This window comes from Notolabrus celidotus, chromosome 8 (assembly GCF_009762535.1).
Source record: "Notolabrus celidotus isolate fNotCel1 chromosome 8, fNotCel1.pri, whole genome shotgun sequence".
Taxonomy (NCBI): domain Eukaryota; kingdom Metazoa; phylum Chordata; class Actinopteri; order Labriformes; family Labridae; genus Notolabrus; species Notolabrus celidotus.
This window is the reverse complement of record NC_048279.1, coordinates 21,364,802-21,379,525: the sequence shown is the minus strand read 5'-3', so window position 1 is coordinate 21,379,525 and position 14,724 is coordinate 21,364,802. Positions and strand designations below refer to the sequence as shown.

Below are 14,724 nucleotides of genomic sequence, written 5' to 3'. Positions count from 1 at the left end.
TGGGATGAGCTCTACCAGAAAGTGTGCAGCCATGAGCGAGATGATGATGATGAATAGACTGCTGTTGCTGCTGCTAACCGTCTCAGCTCTCACACAGTTCTTTCCTGTGGCTGCCATGCTTCCATAACCTCGGCCAGGTGTGAAAAACAAAGCTGTAGCCATCTCTTTCTCCCGCGAGCAGAGAAACACTCAACAGCTTGTCCTGAACATTTCAGTTTCCTTCTCAGTGTCTCCTTTCTAACTGACAGATGTTGCCACAATGTAAGTGCTGAGCAGTAAAGACATCTTTGAGAGTGAAAATTACTAACTATTAACAGCCAACCTGCTGTGCTACGCTTGTGTTGTCTTCACTACATCTAAAAACTGAATCGTCTGTGAAAGAGTGGTAGAGAAAGTAATGTTTGGGGGAAAAAACAGCAATAATCACAGAGACAGAAAATAGTGCTGAGCGTCTCTTTTTCTCTCTGTGTCTCTAACTGGTGGCTGGATCTTCAATTTGCTGCATTAGAGGAAACCTAGGCTGATAAAAAAAGACACATCGGCTGTAATTGAATCCATATATTTGCATTGATGAGCTGCGAAAAAGGGCTCCAGAATGGAGATAAATGAAAACACAGATGAGAAAAGCACTAAAAATGAGGACAAGGGATTCACAGCAGACGTAATGTATTCATATGGCAGCTATGTTTGTCTCAGTCTGTAGGAGAGTAAGTCCCCTAAACAGAGATCACAGTAAATATGTATAAAAAACAGGGAAGGAATTTATGCAAAACAGTGGGCTAACGATAGAAGCTGTGTTTTTTGGGCAGTTCTTGTTCTGTTTCAAGCTCACACAGAGAATTCAAATACACCCATTTAAATTCAGTCAGCTTGTTCCCTTTACAAAACTATCCTATCTTTGCTTTAATACTATCCTATCTGACACAATCCCTCAGCTCCCGTCGGTATCCCACGGTGATAGTGCAGCTGTGGCGACGGGCCAAGAGTTAAGCCAATCATACATGAGCGCCCTTATCTATCTGCTCCGCCGGGGAAACAAGGGAAGAGCTCAGGAGGATGCAGAGATAAATGTCCTTTCCTTACTCCAAGTGCATTACTCTGCACTGTTTAATCCTTTTCTCCTGCTCATCTCTCTCCTCCACCTCAGTTCCCCTCAGTAGGTTTGCAGTGTCTTCTGTCCTCCACGTGTTACTGCTGTCCTGAAATCGTTTTTTCCCTCATATATTGTTCCCCAACTCTTTGTCGCGGTCCTTTGTTCTAGGCCAATACTTTCTCTCTTTTTTGCCCGTTGTCTGTTTGCAGAGGAGACGCCAGAGGAGAGTTCAAAAGAAGCCTGCGGGAAGAAGCTCTCACATCGTACTGTGTGTATGTTATGTTAATGTGTGTGTGTGTCTTTATGCTGATACACACACCTCTCTCTAAGGCTTTGTCAAACTAAATGCAAGTCAAATGAATGCAGAGGAAACATCCACACTGGGCCACAGACAAGCTCCCACACTAAACTTTTCACAAAGTGTTTTTATGTTTACTGGATGTGAACAGGAATAAACACTTTTTCTTTGTTATGGAAAAACTCTTCAGTTTTTTTCCCTCATTGTGTGGGTTTTTCTGGAGGTCACTTACACTATATGTATTGTAAAAGCTAAGCCAAGCATCAACCAAAACCAATATATTCATCCTCTCTATGGTGAAGAGAAGCTCTACATATATTGTTTCGCTCATTGTGTACTTCATGAGAAGAAAGTTTGATGTAATTTCACATTCATGAATGAACAAAAAGTTTCAAATTCATGCTCACTCTAAACAATGCACTGACATCACCACAACACTGCATGCGGTACTATCTATCTAATATTTAACATTTCAGTCAGAAGAATTGAATGTAATTGAGGAAGTCCTCAAAGTCAAGCTCCACCCATAGAATATCAGCTGCTTGAAACACCAGTCCCTAATAGCTGACAGCTCAGCTGATTACATCTACCCATCCAATCAGCAAATAGCAAAATGGCCGTTCTATTTAAACTGGAAATGTTGCAGCAGAATAGAGTGCCAAATTGCAAGTATACTGGGGATGGGACATGGGTTTTGAATATTCCAATATTCGTTCACTTGGTGAAAATCTAAGAGCATTTGTCATTGCAGCCCCAACTCTCTGGAACTCCCTCCCTCCCTCCCTCCCCACATCCACAACTCTGACTCTCTACTCTCATTTAAAAACCACCTCAAGAACTTCCTGTTCCAAAAGGCATACAATACGTAACCTCTACTCACCCCCCACCTCTGTCTTTGTTCTGTTTTATTCATTTGCTTTATTTAATTTTTTTTTCTCTGTAAAGTGACTTTGAGTAACAAAAAAAGTGCTATACAAATCCGATCAATTGTTATTATTGTTATTATTATTATTATTATTATTATTATTATTATTATAACTGCTCATATTTCTTATTTTAAAAGTACAATTTTTTCATCATTTTCACCGGTTGTAATACAGTATTCCCGCCAGACGGTGGCCATAGAGCGTCTTAAAGCTGCTTGCTAGCCGCATTAAGTAACAGGAGAAGAAGAATACTAACTGTTTAAAATAGCAAAACAAGAAGAAAACATTAGCAACAGTCACTTTTTCTCCATTTCTGAATCTCACACCACTACACATGTATTTCCAGAGACTGAGCATGGCTGTAAAATTTAAACACACATGCCAAGCTGCTGCATCACTGGAACACTGACGTAAAGATCGAGACGGACACTGTCAGCACCTCATCCTGCAACTGCCACACAAACAGACCATTAACTGTGCAGGTTTGTGTGTGTGCGCGCGGGGGAGATTATTCGAATAATCGCCGAATAGATGCCAATGATTATTGAATAGTATTTTGGCTTGAAATGCCCATAGATGAGGATACAGAGGATACATTTGTCAGGGGTTTGTGAAGAAGGAAGATGTCAAGTGCGAGAATGTTATTTTATCCTGTGATCATCAAGTATCAAGTTAAAAAGACAGGAGCAGAAATATCGAGCAGAAATGTGCTATCAAAGACGCTGTGATGTCTTCATTTTAGCGGGCTCTTGAGTTAACCCATTTTGAGAGATTCCATGTACAGTGACCCTAACCTTTGGAATCTGAACACCACGTTGGGATCAGTTCTTCTATGGTCTGAATTAAAACCATCACAGACATGATGTCATGCCCTCTGGGATTGTCTGAGATATCACATTCAGAGGAATTAGACAGGCAACCAATGTATTGTCAGTGCACTCTCAAGTGTTCCTGCTGTTGTAAGATCCATCTGTGAGAAAACCCTAAATTAAGTTTAACATCAAAAAGTGAGGAACTTTCTGAAGCATTGAGAAGAAAATTGCCCCCTTTACACTGGAAGTCGTGAATCGACAGGTATGCAATTTTCCACACTCACTTCAAATTCTGGACAACCGCAGCGTTCTTGTGTTTGGAGAGACAGTGTCAAAACGATGCATGTACAAGAGCCCTGCAATGTTTCCTTCATTTCCATATTTATCACCCAAGGAGGAATCTTGTACAAGGAAAACAGTGCATGGGGCAAAAGTCAAGACCTGACCCACAGAAAGAAGGCTCGGTCATAACATTGGATCCCACACAGAAACACACACACACACACACACACACACACACACACACACGGATGAACAAATAAGGTGGATATTTTTCGGCAAACAGCATTGCTGCAGCTTGAGAGTGGGAAAAAGGATTTTAAGCAGGATCGTCTTCTTCTTCTTCTTCTTCTTCTTCTTCTTCTTCTTCTTCTTCTTCTTCTTCTTCAGCAGCCTACGTCTGATCAAAGTTAGTAGCGAAGTGTACCACAGCTACTCGCTGAAACCACACACGCGCACACACACAGCTCTACCACCCACAGCAGCCAGAAGCTAATTTCACACAGTCTCACGGGAGTCTAAAAGGCTTACTCAGGAACAGAGTCAGTGAGGGAAACAAAGGGAAAAATGGGAAAGGTGCTGATGAAGGAAAATGAAGACAGGGATTGTTAAGGCGAATGCAGGATTAAAGAGTCACAGTGAGGGAGGAATAGAGAGAGAGAGAGGATGCCAACATGGTAACTTATACACTGTTAAATATAACTAGTTGTTTCAACGTAAAAATATGATGTAAAGGGCTGCCTTAAAATTTTACGTTAGGTCAAAAAATAAATGTTGTTGTTATAACACCAACATAAATTATCTTGATTAAGACTTGTTAGTTTACTGAACTTATTCAGGCAGTTGTTTGAAATAATAAATCTATTTCAACTCAACTAAACTTTTTAGTTATCGCAACCTTTTGTTTTTGTTTATTCAAATTATATTTATTAGTTAACTTAACTTCTTCAGGTAGTTGTTTGAAATAATAAATCTATTTCAACTCAATTAACTATTCAGTTATGTTAACCTTTTGTTAATGTTAATCTAAATTAAATTTGTTAGTTTACTGAACTGCTTATAGTAGTTGGCTGAAATTAGAAATGTATTTCAGCTTAATTAAAATTATCTGTCTTGTTTATTTGATTCATATTTATTAGTTTACTGATGTATCAAAACAACTGTTAGATAATCCTATAACCGACACACATTTGTTTCAAACAGAAACATGAAAATAACCCATTAACCAGTGTCACACTTTTTAATGCTCACATTTTAGTTAAGTCTTAAACTGTACTATGTCTGACAACAACAACAAAAAACTGTTCAAATAGCCAGCATGTAAAAATAACCATAGAGCTGAAATGGCATAGTAGTTGTGAGACTGAATATTGCATAATACTTGAACAGTTGGAATGGTAACACTCAGGTTGGTAACTTGAAAGATGCAGACACGTAAAAAAAACATCTGCATTATTATACACATTAAATTATAAACCATACACATGTTGAGGGCAAAAAGACAACCAGCATGGCAACAACAATGAAGAAAGCCCTTCTTGAAACTGAATGCAGTCCTACAGTCAGGACAAATGAAACCTTGCAAAAAATGCAAAACAGACAGCAACATTTTCCCTTTTAAGCTTGGGATGAAGCATCAGAGTTCAGGGTTACATGGTTTTCCGCAGGAGTCGGTTTCTTAAACCATGCACAAGTGAGGAACACTGTCCGCCACCAATGTTCATGAGGACTTTCTGAATCACTTCAAATGTGTACTTCAGTTCCTTTGGATAGTCAATGTTGAGGGCATAAAGAAGGCCCATCAGCATAGCAACAGCGTCTGGGATGTCCTTCAGACCACACAGGACTACCGCCTCCTCAAGGATGACTGATACATCAACGATGTCTTCTCCTTCTTTCACCATCACAATGCCCACTTTCATCTCCTTGGTGAACACCTGCTCATCATCTGTAGCCTACATAAAAGTACAAAAAACAAAAACAACACTTACTATTTTTTGTTAATATACAGTTCACATGGTGGCATCTACTAGCCAGAAAGTCTGGGATTTGATCTCATATTTAAAGTACTTAAAACTTAACTAACACATCTTTTGTGTAGCCTATGTAAACAATTTATAGGTGACAGTGACTTTAAAGGGTCTCTTTCCTTGTATTAACATAAATTCATTCAAATGTTCAACATTTAAACATACTGACCTTTAAAGTTTAAACAACCCAAAAATGTGATTCATATTTGATATGTATATTTCCAGCAAGTAGTTCTAAAAGACTGACCCATTTAAAGTGAAAAAACAAAAATGTATCATTTCTACAGTTGTTTTTGTCCTTAGGATAAAATAAGGACATTTTTATAGGATCTATTAAAAGCTAACAGTAATTTGAGAATCAAGTGCATTGCCAATTTTTTTATAATTATGAATCATGGCTATCATATAGGTTTTAAATAGTTTTTGGATATCATAGCTCTATGGCATGAGGCATAGGCTTGAGTAGTCAGTTTGTGACTTGTGTATTATTGTATCACAAATCAATTTTACCAAAGCTGAAAAGAACTTTTACTTTTGTTAAGGAATGGAGTGCACATTTTTATGTCTGGCATCTACAAGATATAGGTAATTGGGGCAGGGTATTTAATAGTTATGATTGGGTGAGTAGAACTTTTCAGAGCCTACAAGCCATCTTCAATTAATTGACTTATTTTCGCAAACTGTAAAAGAGAATTTTAACAAACCATGCTCACCTCCACAGTCTTGAAAAAATGTGAGGGATCATCTCTGAGATAATGAGGAAGGCCCAGCAGAAGAACAGTCCTCTTCCTCTGTGTGGAACTCTGGTAAAAAAAAAAACAACAAAAAAAAACCCAACAAACAATACAAATTATTGTTTATGGTTTATTTTCCAATGGTATCCAACCTATCCTGGCCCCTATTCTAGAGAAGTTAAAATACCAAATGTCCAATTACAAAACATGACAGTCTTCATGTTTCAGCCGTCTTTTATTTAAATGGGTTTATGCTGACCAAAACTTAGTGGATGTTTATCACTTACGTCTTCATCAAGCTGTCTTGTGAGCCTGGTCAGTCCCACTATGCCACTCTTGGCTTTGTACAGCTCCAGGAACCTTGCCAGGTACTGGTCAATCCCAGCAAATAGGGAGCCTTTCAGGTCAACAGATGTCAGGCGAGCAAATTCAGCTACAATCTGAAGAAGAAGGAGGAGGAGGAGCAGGAGCAGGAGGGGGAGGAGGGGGAGGAGGAGGGGGAGTAGAAGCATATGCTTATGATAACTGCTTACATTAGGCATTTTGAATACATTTAAATTTTTTGAAAACATGACAAATGTCAACTCAGGACTTTCTGAGAAAACATTACCTGCTGTTCAGAGAACAATGCTGGCCATCTTTCTTTGACTTCTGCCACAAGTGGTTCATCTTCAACAATCTCTTTTCTCTGTAAAGGGAATGTGTCATTCATCATATCACCAATTTGCTTCCAGTCAACTTTTCTTTTCTTCATCTCAACGGCCATGGCTGATCTGTCCATGTCAAGATTACTTTGTATCATCCCTTCTGGAAAATCTGGCAGAAAATTCACCTCTGACTTTTTGGCCCTCTTCAGTTTTTTTGGCCCAGCTGGACCAGAGGTACGAGAGTTTACTTTGAGCTCAGAGCACCCGGCCACTCGCAGCTTCTGTCTGAAGTTACCCATTTTAAACTTCAAACTGAACTTCCAACAAAACCACCCATGGACAGACCCTGGTTCCCTCAGACAAGGATGCTTGTTGATGAGAGCTTGGGCCACTTGATCATACTCTTCAGATTTTGGGTAGGGGTTGTGGACATATATCACTTCTGCTAACTTATCCAAGATGTCCGATTTCATGTCTTTTGATACGTCAAGAAGGGTCCCATCTTTGTGGTAGGCCTCATTTCCTTGCCTCAGTTTCAACTCAACATCAAAAGAAAAGGAAGGAATGACAAACGGCTGAGGTAGCTGACGGGTTTGACTACCACCAGGGCTCTCATCAAGGGATGATGATGATGACAGGCTTGCTGTATCTAGGGTTGAGTCTGTGTGGTATGACTTGTAGTACACTTTCAAAGTTACTCTGTCTTTCGGAAGCTCTGATATGCTGCTCAAGTTACACAGTTCATTATCAAATTCGGGGTCTTGATACTGAACCACAAGGTCCCCATCCAATCCGAGTTTTGTCTTCAGAAGCAAGCAGAAGTCATCAACAGTTTCAGGCAAGTTGTCTATGGTGACTCTTCTAATGTCTTCGTTACTCAGGATGATGCGCATCAGCATGATGACTCTCACTCAAAAAGACAAATACAAAAAAGCCGATATTACATGATTTCACAACATGATTAAATGTGTTCATATAAACACTAGTATTCACATTTGGATCAAGTCTTTTAAGTGTCCTGTATGCAGAATTTTCTTATAAAACTAAACAATGAATAGACTCATTCAAAAATAATCCCTCTCAATTACCACTTATGACCCACTAGCAGTGTGTGGTGGTGTCTGTATCTACACAATATTATAAACACTTTATTACTGTACAAAAAATAATTCCAAAAACTGACCTTTATTACTAAAGACCAGACAGCAACTTCTTTGGTTGAGTTTAACCGGTGGCTGCAATGAAGGTGTGACCAGGTGATCCAGTCCAGGTGATGCTCCAAACTAAAATTGTGAATAAAAAAAAAATATATATATATGCACTTTAACATGTATGTGTAGTTGTACAACACTAAACCTATGCATCTATCTGATACACATTTTACGACCATCTTAACTTATGGGGTGAAAGAATGTATATTATGAGCCATAAAAAATTACCTCAATGAACAAGAAACACCTTTGGAGAAACCAGGAATCTCTCTTGCACAGTGTATGCTGTCAAGGGGGTGTAGTGGTTGAGCTCTTCAGGTTCAGCTACGATCAGTTGTGCGGGGTCTCTCTTGCAGACTTCGTAACACCTGAGGTGCTCCAGATACCAAGCTGAGAAAGGTTCAACAACAAAGAAAAGCTTGTTGCATACAAGCAACACATGGACTACTTTACAAAAATCAGGAAGTCCACTTGTGCTTCCAATTGACACAAACATTCCCTTAGTATATTTTGTTCCATGTATGAATGCTGTTGTGGCCAGTGATACACTGCTTAGAGTTCCAAATTTCTTCTTAATCACTTGCTTGACAGAGGCAGTCAGAATGTCCACGGAAACATTTGATGCTCCTTTAACTTCCACGGTTGGTTTGAACAGATTAGGCACATCCAGGTAGTATGCCAACATAAGTTGGTGTCTGAGGGACAATGTCAATAGAATGTTTTTGAAATTATTGACATCACGGACCACTTTTTTGAAAAAACTATGTTTTGCTTCGAAACGTATTGTCCAAAAATCAACAAGTGGTCCAAAGCAGCGGATCAAATGAGGATAGTGTTCCAGAAAGTGGTGCTTTGGCTTGAGTCTCAGGCCTGGAAACGCATTCTGTAAAAGTTTTCTGTGTTCACTTATTTTGCCTTCAAGGTAACACAAGCTTTCCTCTGTAAATGTGGAGGATGCCAAAAGTTCCACAATGTCTTTAAGTTCCAGAATTACACACCAAGCATCATCATTTTCAGGTACAACATCACCTATGAGTAAAGGCAACAACCTCAACAGAGTCCAATTCTCATGGCCGTTGCCTCCAATAGTTTCACTCACAAGTACTTTCTCTGAAAGTTTCTGTGGCCTGTTAGTTTTATCAGAAAATTTATAAGGGAACCGCTGTATGACAGTGTTCAAATGATGTAACGTAAAGTACTTTTTTCCGATAAATTTTTTCAAACACAAACACAGCTCCAAAGGTACAATACCCTCCAAAAGATCATGTAAAAGGTCAGGGGGAAACCCAGTTATGCAATGAAAGTAAGACAATCTGTTTAATACACAGTCTCTTTTCACTCCGTCAATACTTTTCAATTTCTCATTCTCCCTCAGCATGTAAAGATTTTCATTATGTGACTCTTTGGTTCTCAATAAAAATGACCCACTCTGTACTGAACAACTCTGAATATCACTACGACTGGCCAAACAAAAACGACAGAACTTATCAACGTTAAAGGACTCCTGAAAACCAGCAAAAGAATGTGCTCCCAAATTATCAGATGACACATATAACACTGTACCCCTAACACTGGTTCCCAACCTACTGATGTAAATCCCCTGGTTTTCAAGCAGTTTGATATCTCTTAAAAGTGGTTCTACAATGTTCTCATATCCAAATGTCTTGGCATCAACACTTCTGCATAAGAGAGCAAGGTATATGCTAGACAATGACGATCTGTATTTAACAGGTAAATTTGCTATAACCCAGTATATTGCACACAGCTTATGCTTTTTCCGTGAGGTTCCTAAAGGGTTACAGACCTCAAAATCATCAATATAGAGAGCTAAGGAAATGCATTGATTTTCCCCAGAAAGAAGTGGGTTCTCTTTGAAATATGATCCGTCAAACGAGGCCTTATAATGTCCAGGTTTTGATCCTGTACTTGCTTCTTCTAAAATTTTGTCAATAATATCACCCCTATTTAACAATACTTGAAGAGTTTTTAGGACTGGGACATAAACAAATGTTTTCTTTGATGGCAAATCTAAAACATATTCAATTGGGTCTATGACACCAAATTTCTCTTTGAAGTAGCACAACCTTTTTTGGTCTGACCCCAGACACCCACTTTCTGAAATGGAGTCAAGTGGACTGAGGCTGTGTAAAGCTTCTGTTACTAAAGTTATTGAGTTTTCATCCGTATTACAGCAGTGCTTTCCAAGTACATTTTTTACTGTATGCTCGTTTAGGTGACCAATCAAAACACCAATTTCATAAAATTCACTGACTATTTCCTGAGTGGCTAGTTTGGAAACATGCAAGACTGCTTGCATTCGCAAAAGTAAAGACCCAAGCCTTCCCTGAATTTTTTCAGCTGTGTCATGGTGTGCTGTTTCAATGTCAGAATAATCCTCAAGTGACACAGGAATATCACTGTCACCAACATTTGATTGCAATTCAACAGCTATTTCACTTTCTGTCAAGTCATCAGTTACACTTTCTTGTACAATAAGTTCAGTCTTAAAGTCTTTTAAAGTACAATGTGGGTGACAACGGCATTTATGTGAAGAAAAACTAGAGAATTTGCTTGATTTGAAAGGACACTGATTAAAAGGACAGATAACTGATTCCTTATTCCTCAGATGTTTACCAAGATGAGTAATATATTGCTTTAGGCCAACCTGCTCATTAAAGTCACATAATGAGCATTTTAATTTGAAGCCAACAAGTCCAGTAGAACCACTTTCTATGATCCCATGATCTCGCAAATGGATCTGCAGGGATTTTTTAGATCTAAAATATTGTGCACAGTCTGTGTATATGCAGGGTAGTGGACAGTTTGCACCGTAATGTCTATGGCTACTTTCGTAATGTTCAAAGATTCGCTTGCGATTTCCACAGAAAAAAGTACAAAGTTTACAGGTCCACCTCATTCAACAACAATAAAAAAAAAGAAAAAAGGCTGTTTTTGTGATCACATACCTGAGGAAAAATGTAATGACAAAGAAAGAGCGAGTTATGAATGCTGTTACAACTACATTTATGCAACAAGTTTGTTTTTTCTCCTAGAAAAATGTAATATCAAATTATTTTTGCACCCTACCCAGACACCCCCTGATGCCTCTGTATCAATAATTATTTCATAGGATGATTGTAATACTGATGAGGTCAGAAATAAACAAAAAAGTAACTTACCAGTTCACTTTTTTTCACCATTTAGGCTCCACGGACCTATAAAAGAAGGAACATGTTCGTTTTAATTATATTGTTTGCACCATAAAGTTAATTTTGCACATAGTTTCTCTATTAATGTGTTTCAACAAGATGTTATTTAGATTATGGTACAGGACATGTAGTTAGCCAAGCACGCAGCATATCAGTAGGAATACTCCAGGGGCTGCTGCAATATCCTCGTGCCAACATCAGTACCTGTACAATATAATTACACGATCATTCCTAAAGAAAACATCAGTCACGTATGTGTGTCCGTGCCATTTGACAGCCACACATTTTTCCCTGCAGTGCTGTAACTTGGCATGCACGATGTGAAGATGTTGCCATGTCATGTGACGGACCCGTGCCCCATATACGTTACCTAAAGAAAGCCAATTCAACTGAATGTTAGGTTTCAAAGGAGCCGCTCAGTCTCATACCTCTTTGATTCACCGCTTGAAGCGGGAGCTGAGGTAAAATGAGACGGCAAACGCAACCAGCATAGCAGCCATGCTGTAAAGTTACTCACGCATTCAATTCTGAAATTAGTTGAATATATCCACCAGCCCACATTTAACACTTACCGAGGCGATGTGGCATCGTTACTCATATAGTTGGAGGGTAACTGAACTCACCGGGTAATGTTACTTTAGCTAGAGCCAAAAGTTCGTTTCGGCAAACTTTTCAGTTCTAGAAAAAAAGTTGCGCGTCTAAATATTAAAAACGTTTAGATACTTTTGCAACCAAACTCATTTTATAATCAATTTTACTCACCTTGAAGACAGGTTCATGTGTCGACTCGACAAGAGTTCAGCATCCCACTGTGAAGTCCGCGATGCGCCAAAATCATGTCCACAATGCACCTCGGTAACGGTCGCAGAAACGTGATGACGTAGGCGTTTTTAATCCACACGCCCACCCAAATACCTTCATTGTCAGGTCAACATGCATTACCGATTTATCTGGACATAGATTTTCAAGTCAAAATGTATTTTGTAGTTGAGACGATGTTAACTAATAATTTAGTGTTATCACAACATATTAAGTAATCTGCTGTCATGTTGACATAGAATAATATGCTAGAATAACAAATGTGCAAAATTACATTTTACAGTGTATAAGATGGTGTAGAAGAGAATTGCAACATAATATTAGCTACATCTGGGGTGTGTGTGTCATATTTTGACATTTTATTATTACTTTTAATACATATTAATATTCCTCCTTCTTAAATGTTTAGAAACTAAGTAAGTTTTTTTTTTTTTAAAGAATTGCAATGTGATCACTTGCATGGTAATGATGTGCTCAATTGCAATACTGGTAGCTAGCAGTGCAAACTCCACATGGCAAAACCAGCGCTACTGTGGACTTTGCTGAGCACACAATGGGAGTCATCATAAAGATTAGGGGTGGGAATTGATAAGATTTGATCAATGTCAGTGTCGATTCTGCTTTTCAATCCAATTCCTTATCAATTCTCCTAATGATTTCTGAGTATTTTTTTTAAGGGAGAAAAAAAGTAGTTCTACACAGTCTTCCGCACCAAAAGGAACCATTTCATTTTTTCCAAAATGATGTCTGCACAAGACTGAACATGAACATATTCAACTTGAACATACTGTACTATAGGTGGACCTCATTTTCGTCCGTGTGAGTCCGGACGTGGCCCCTTGAAAAGATTTTGAATTTGGAGAGAAAAAACGCTTTTCATCCAGGGGTCATCACGGAGGTATTTTACCCACTCTCGTGCCTCATTTTCGTCCGCAAGAGTCCGGACGAGGCTCCTGGAGCCTGGAGGAAAATAATTTCAATTTGGAGAATTTCCTGATGGTTGAAGGAGTTCTGCATCGCAGAGTGTGTGACGTAATGCAACGTACCGCGACGTGAAGTGACGTTGTGCTGGGAAATGAATCGTTAAGAAGAATCGATAACTTTTGAGGTGTACAATTGATGGAATTGAATTGATCAATTGGAACTGGTTCTAAGTCGGATCCGGTTTTCGATTCCCACCCCTAATAAAGATGGTTATAAAACTTCTTTCTTTCTGGGAGGCTCCCCAAAGTGGACTGAATTTCTTTTCATTGATGCAACTTAGATTCCCAATTCTACCAGAAGTTAGTATTGAAAACTGTAAACTGCCAAAAAAAAAAACATTGCAAAGCTTGTATTGGACTTGTTGATTCGTTAAAGGTATGGCCATCCACATTTTCAATTTCTGTGAGGTCACTTTCTTTGTGACCCAATAGTCAAAGCCCTCTCATTCACAGTACTCCGTGGCATGACAAGATGGGTGTCCAGTTGACTTCACCAGGACAAATCACAAGTCAAGTTCATCACCAAGCACTGGTTGGTCCTGAAGAAGAGGTGCTCTGTTTACTCATGTATCTACTGAGTTGTGGGTAAACAGAGCAAAACAATAAAATAAGGAAAGATGAATGACTGCAGCAATTATACTTCCTAAACCACTGCAATTACAAAGAAGAAAAAGAAGATTGAAAAACTATGATTTGGAGACTAACAGTCCTTCATGGAAGCAGTGAAACCAAATTTAAAACCAAGCCCTAATAATTGTGGAAGAAGCCGGGAGTCCTTCTTGGCCAATTTTTCTCTCTGTCTCTTCCCCAACTGTCACTGAATCTTTTCATATTGAACCAGAGCAACACACCACCAGACACCTTCCTAGGACAAGAATGAAATACACCGCACTCAATTGCTATGTTTTCCACATTGCCTCTATCAATCTAACCTGCTGTTATCTTAACTCTCTTTCTTCCTCTCCCTGTCTCTTGCTCCTCAACAAACAAACAATACCAGGTCCCTAGCAAGCACACATGGGGATTGGCCCTTCCACTGGGTGATCTCTCTACTGATTGGCTGAACCAATAACTTTCACTACACAGGAGTGATACAATGATTTAGTGCCATCATTATGTGCGATCAAAACCTCTGCACTGCAACACTCTTTGAATAGCTGTTCTGCATAAAAGAGCTCTATTACAATCAACTTCAATCGGAGTGATGTTTGAAATGACACAGAAAGATACTTTGTTGTTATTCTGTGTCAACAAGACAAAATTGAATTTAATGAGCCCTCCTGAGACAGGCATCCACCCACTGCTTTCATTGGTCGATAGAAGCCATATTGTACCTTTAGAGGTGAAATGGGGATTTCGAAGACTTGCTGAACTGCTTGTTGAAAGAAATTCAGACTAGATTCAAAATGTAAAGACATTAGTTGAGGCAAATCAATCTATTTGCTGATGATCTATTGTTGTTCTGAACTGATTTGGGAGTAATGTTTGAATATTCAAATTAACTTTACAAGAAAACACTAAATATACTTAATATGAAGGGTTTTCTATTCTACTGAACAATTTAAGACCAAGCGGCAACCACCGGTTTCAAACTATGAAGCCCATGAAGAAGTGTTATAAACTGCAATTCATTGAGAATCCGCTTGAGGCTGGCTGCAGAAACACAGGAAACCACATAGACAC

The 14,724-nt window shown here is 38.9% G+C and overlaps 2 protein-coding genes across 6 annotated transcripts in view; both read right to left on the bottom strand.

The window, feature by feature from the left end:
• spock1 (SPARC (osteonectin), cwcv and kazal like domains proteoglycan 1) overlaps positions 1–14,724 on the bottom strand; it is a 152,681-nt gene that overhangs the window by 85,436 nt on the left and 52,521 nt on the right. The gene's annotated exons all lie outside the window — the stretch shown is intronic.
• On the bottom strand, positions 4,630–12,117 carry LOC117817472. 3 transcript variants are annotated; one of them, XM_034690195.1, is made up of 8 exons: positions 12,002–12,117; positions 11,210–11,245; positions 8,259–8,420; positions 8,003–8,102; positions 6,783–7,729; positions 6,460–6,612; positions 6,152–6,241; positions 4,630–5,363 (listed from the first exon to the last, which is right to left on the bottom strand). In XM_034690195.1, the coding sequence occupies exons 5-8, from the start codon at positions 7,716–7,718 to the stop codon at positions 5,058–5,060; spliced, it is 1,485 nt and encodes a 494-aa protein (XP_034546086.1). In that variant the 5' UTR covers positions 7,719–7,729; positions 8,003–8,102; positions 8,259–8,420; positions 11,210–11,245; positions 12,002–12,117; the 3' UTR covers positions 4,630–5,057. The 3 variants fall into 3 exon arrangements, 2 of the variants coding, with proteins under 2 accessions (XP_034546086.1, XP_034546085.1); XR_004632154.1 differs by lacking the exons at positions 4,630–5,363; positions 6,152–6,241; positions 6,460–6,612; positions 11,210–11,245; positions 12,002–12,117 and having other exon boundaries at positions 7,607–7,729; positions 8,259–11,201; XM_034690194.1 differs by lacking the exons at positions 4,630–5,363; positions 6,152–6,241; positions 6,460–6,612; ... (1 more) ...; positions 11,210–11,245; positions 12,002–12,117 and having other exon boundaries at positions 7,986–8,102; positions 8,259–11,201.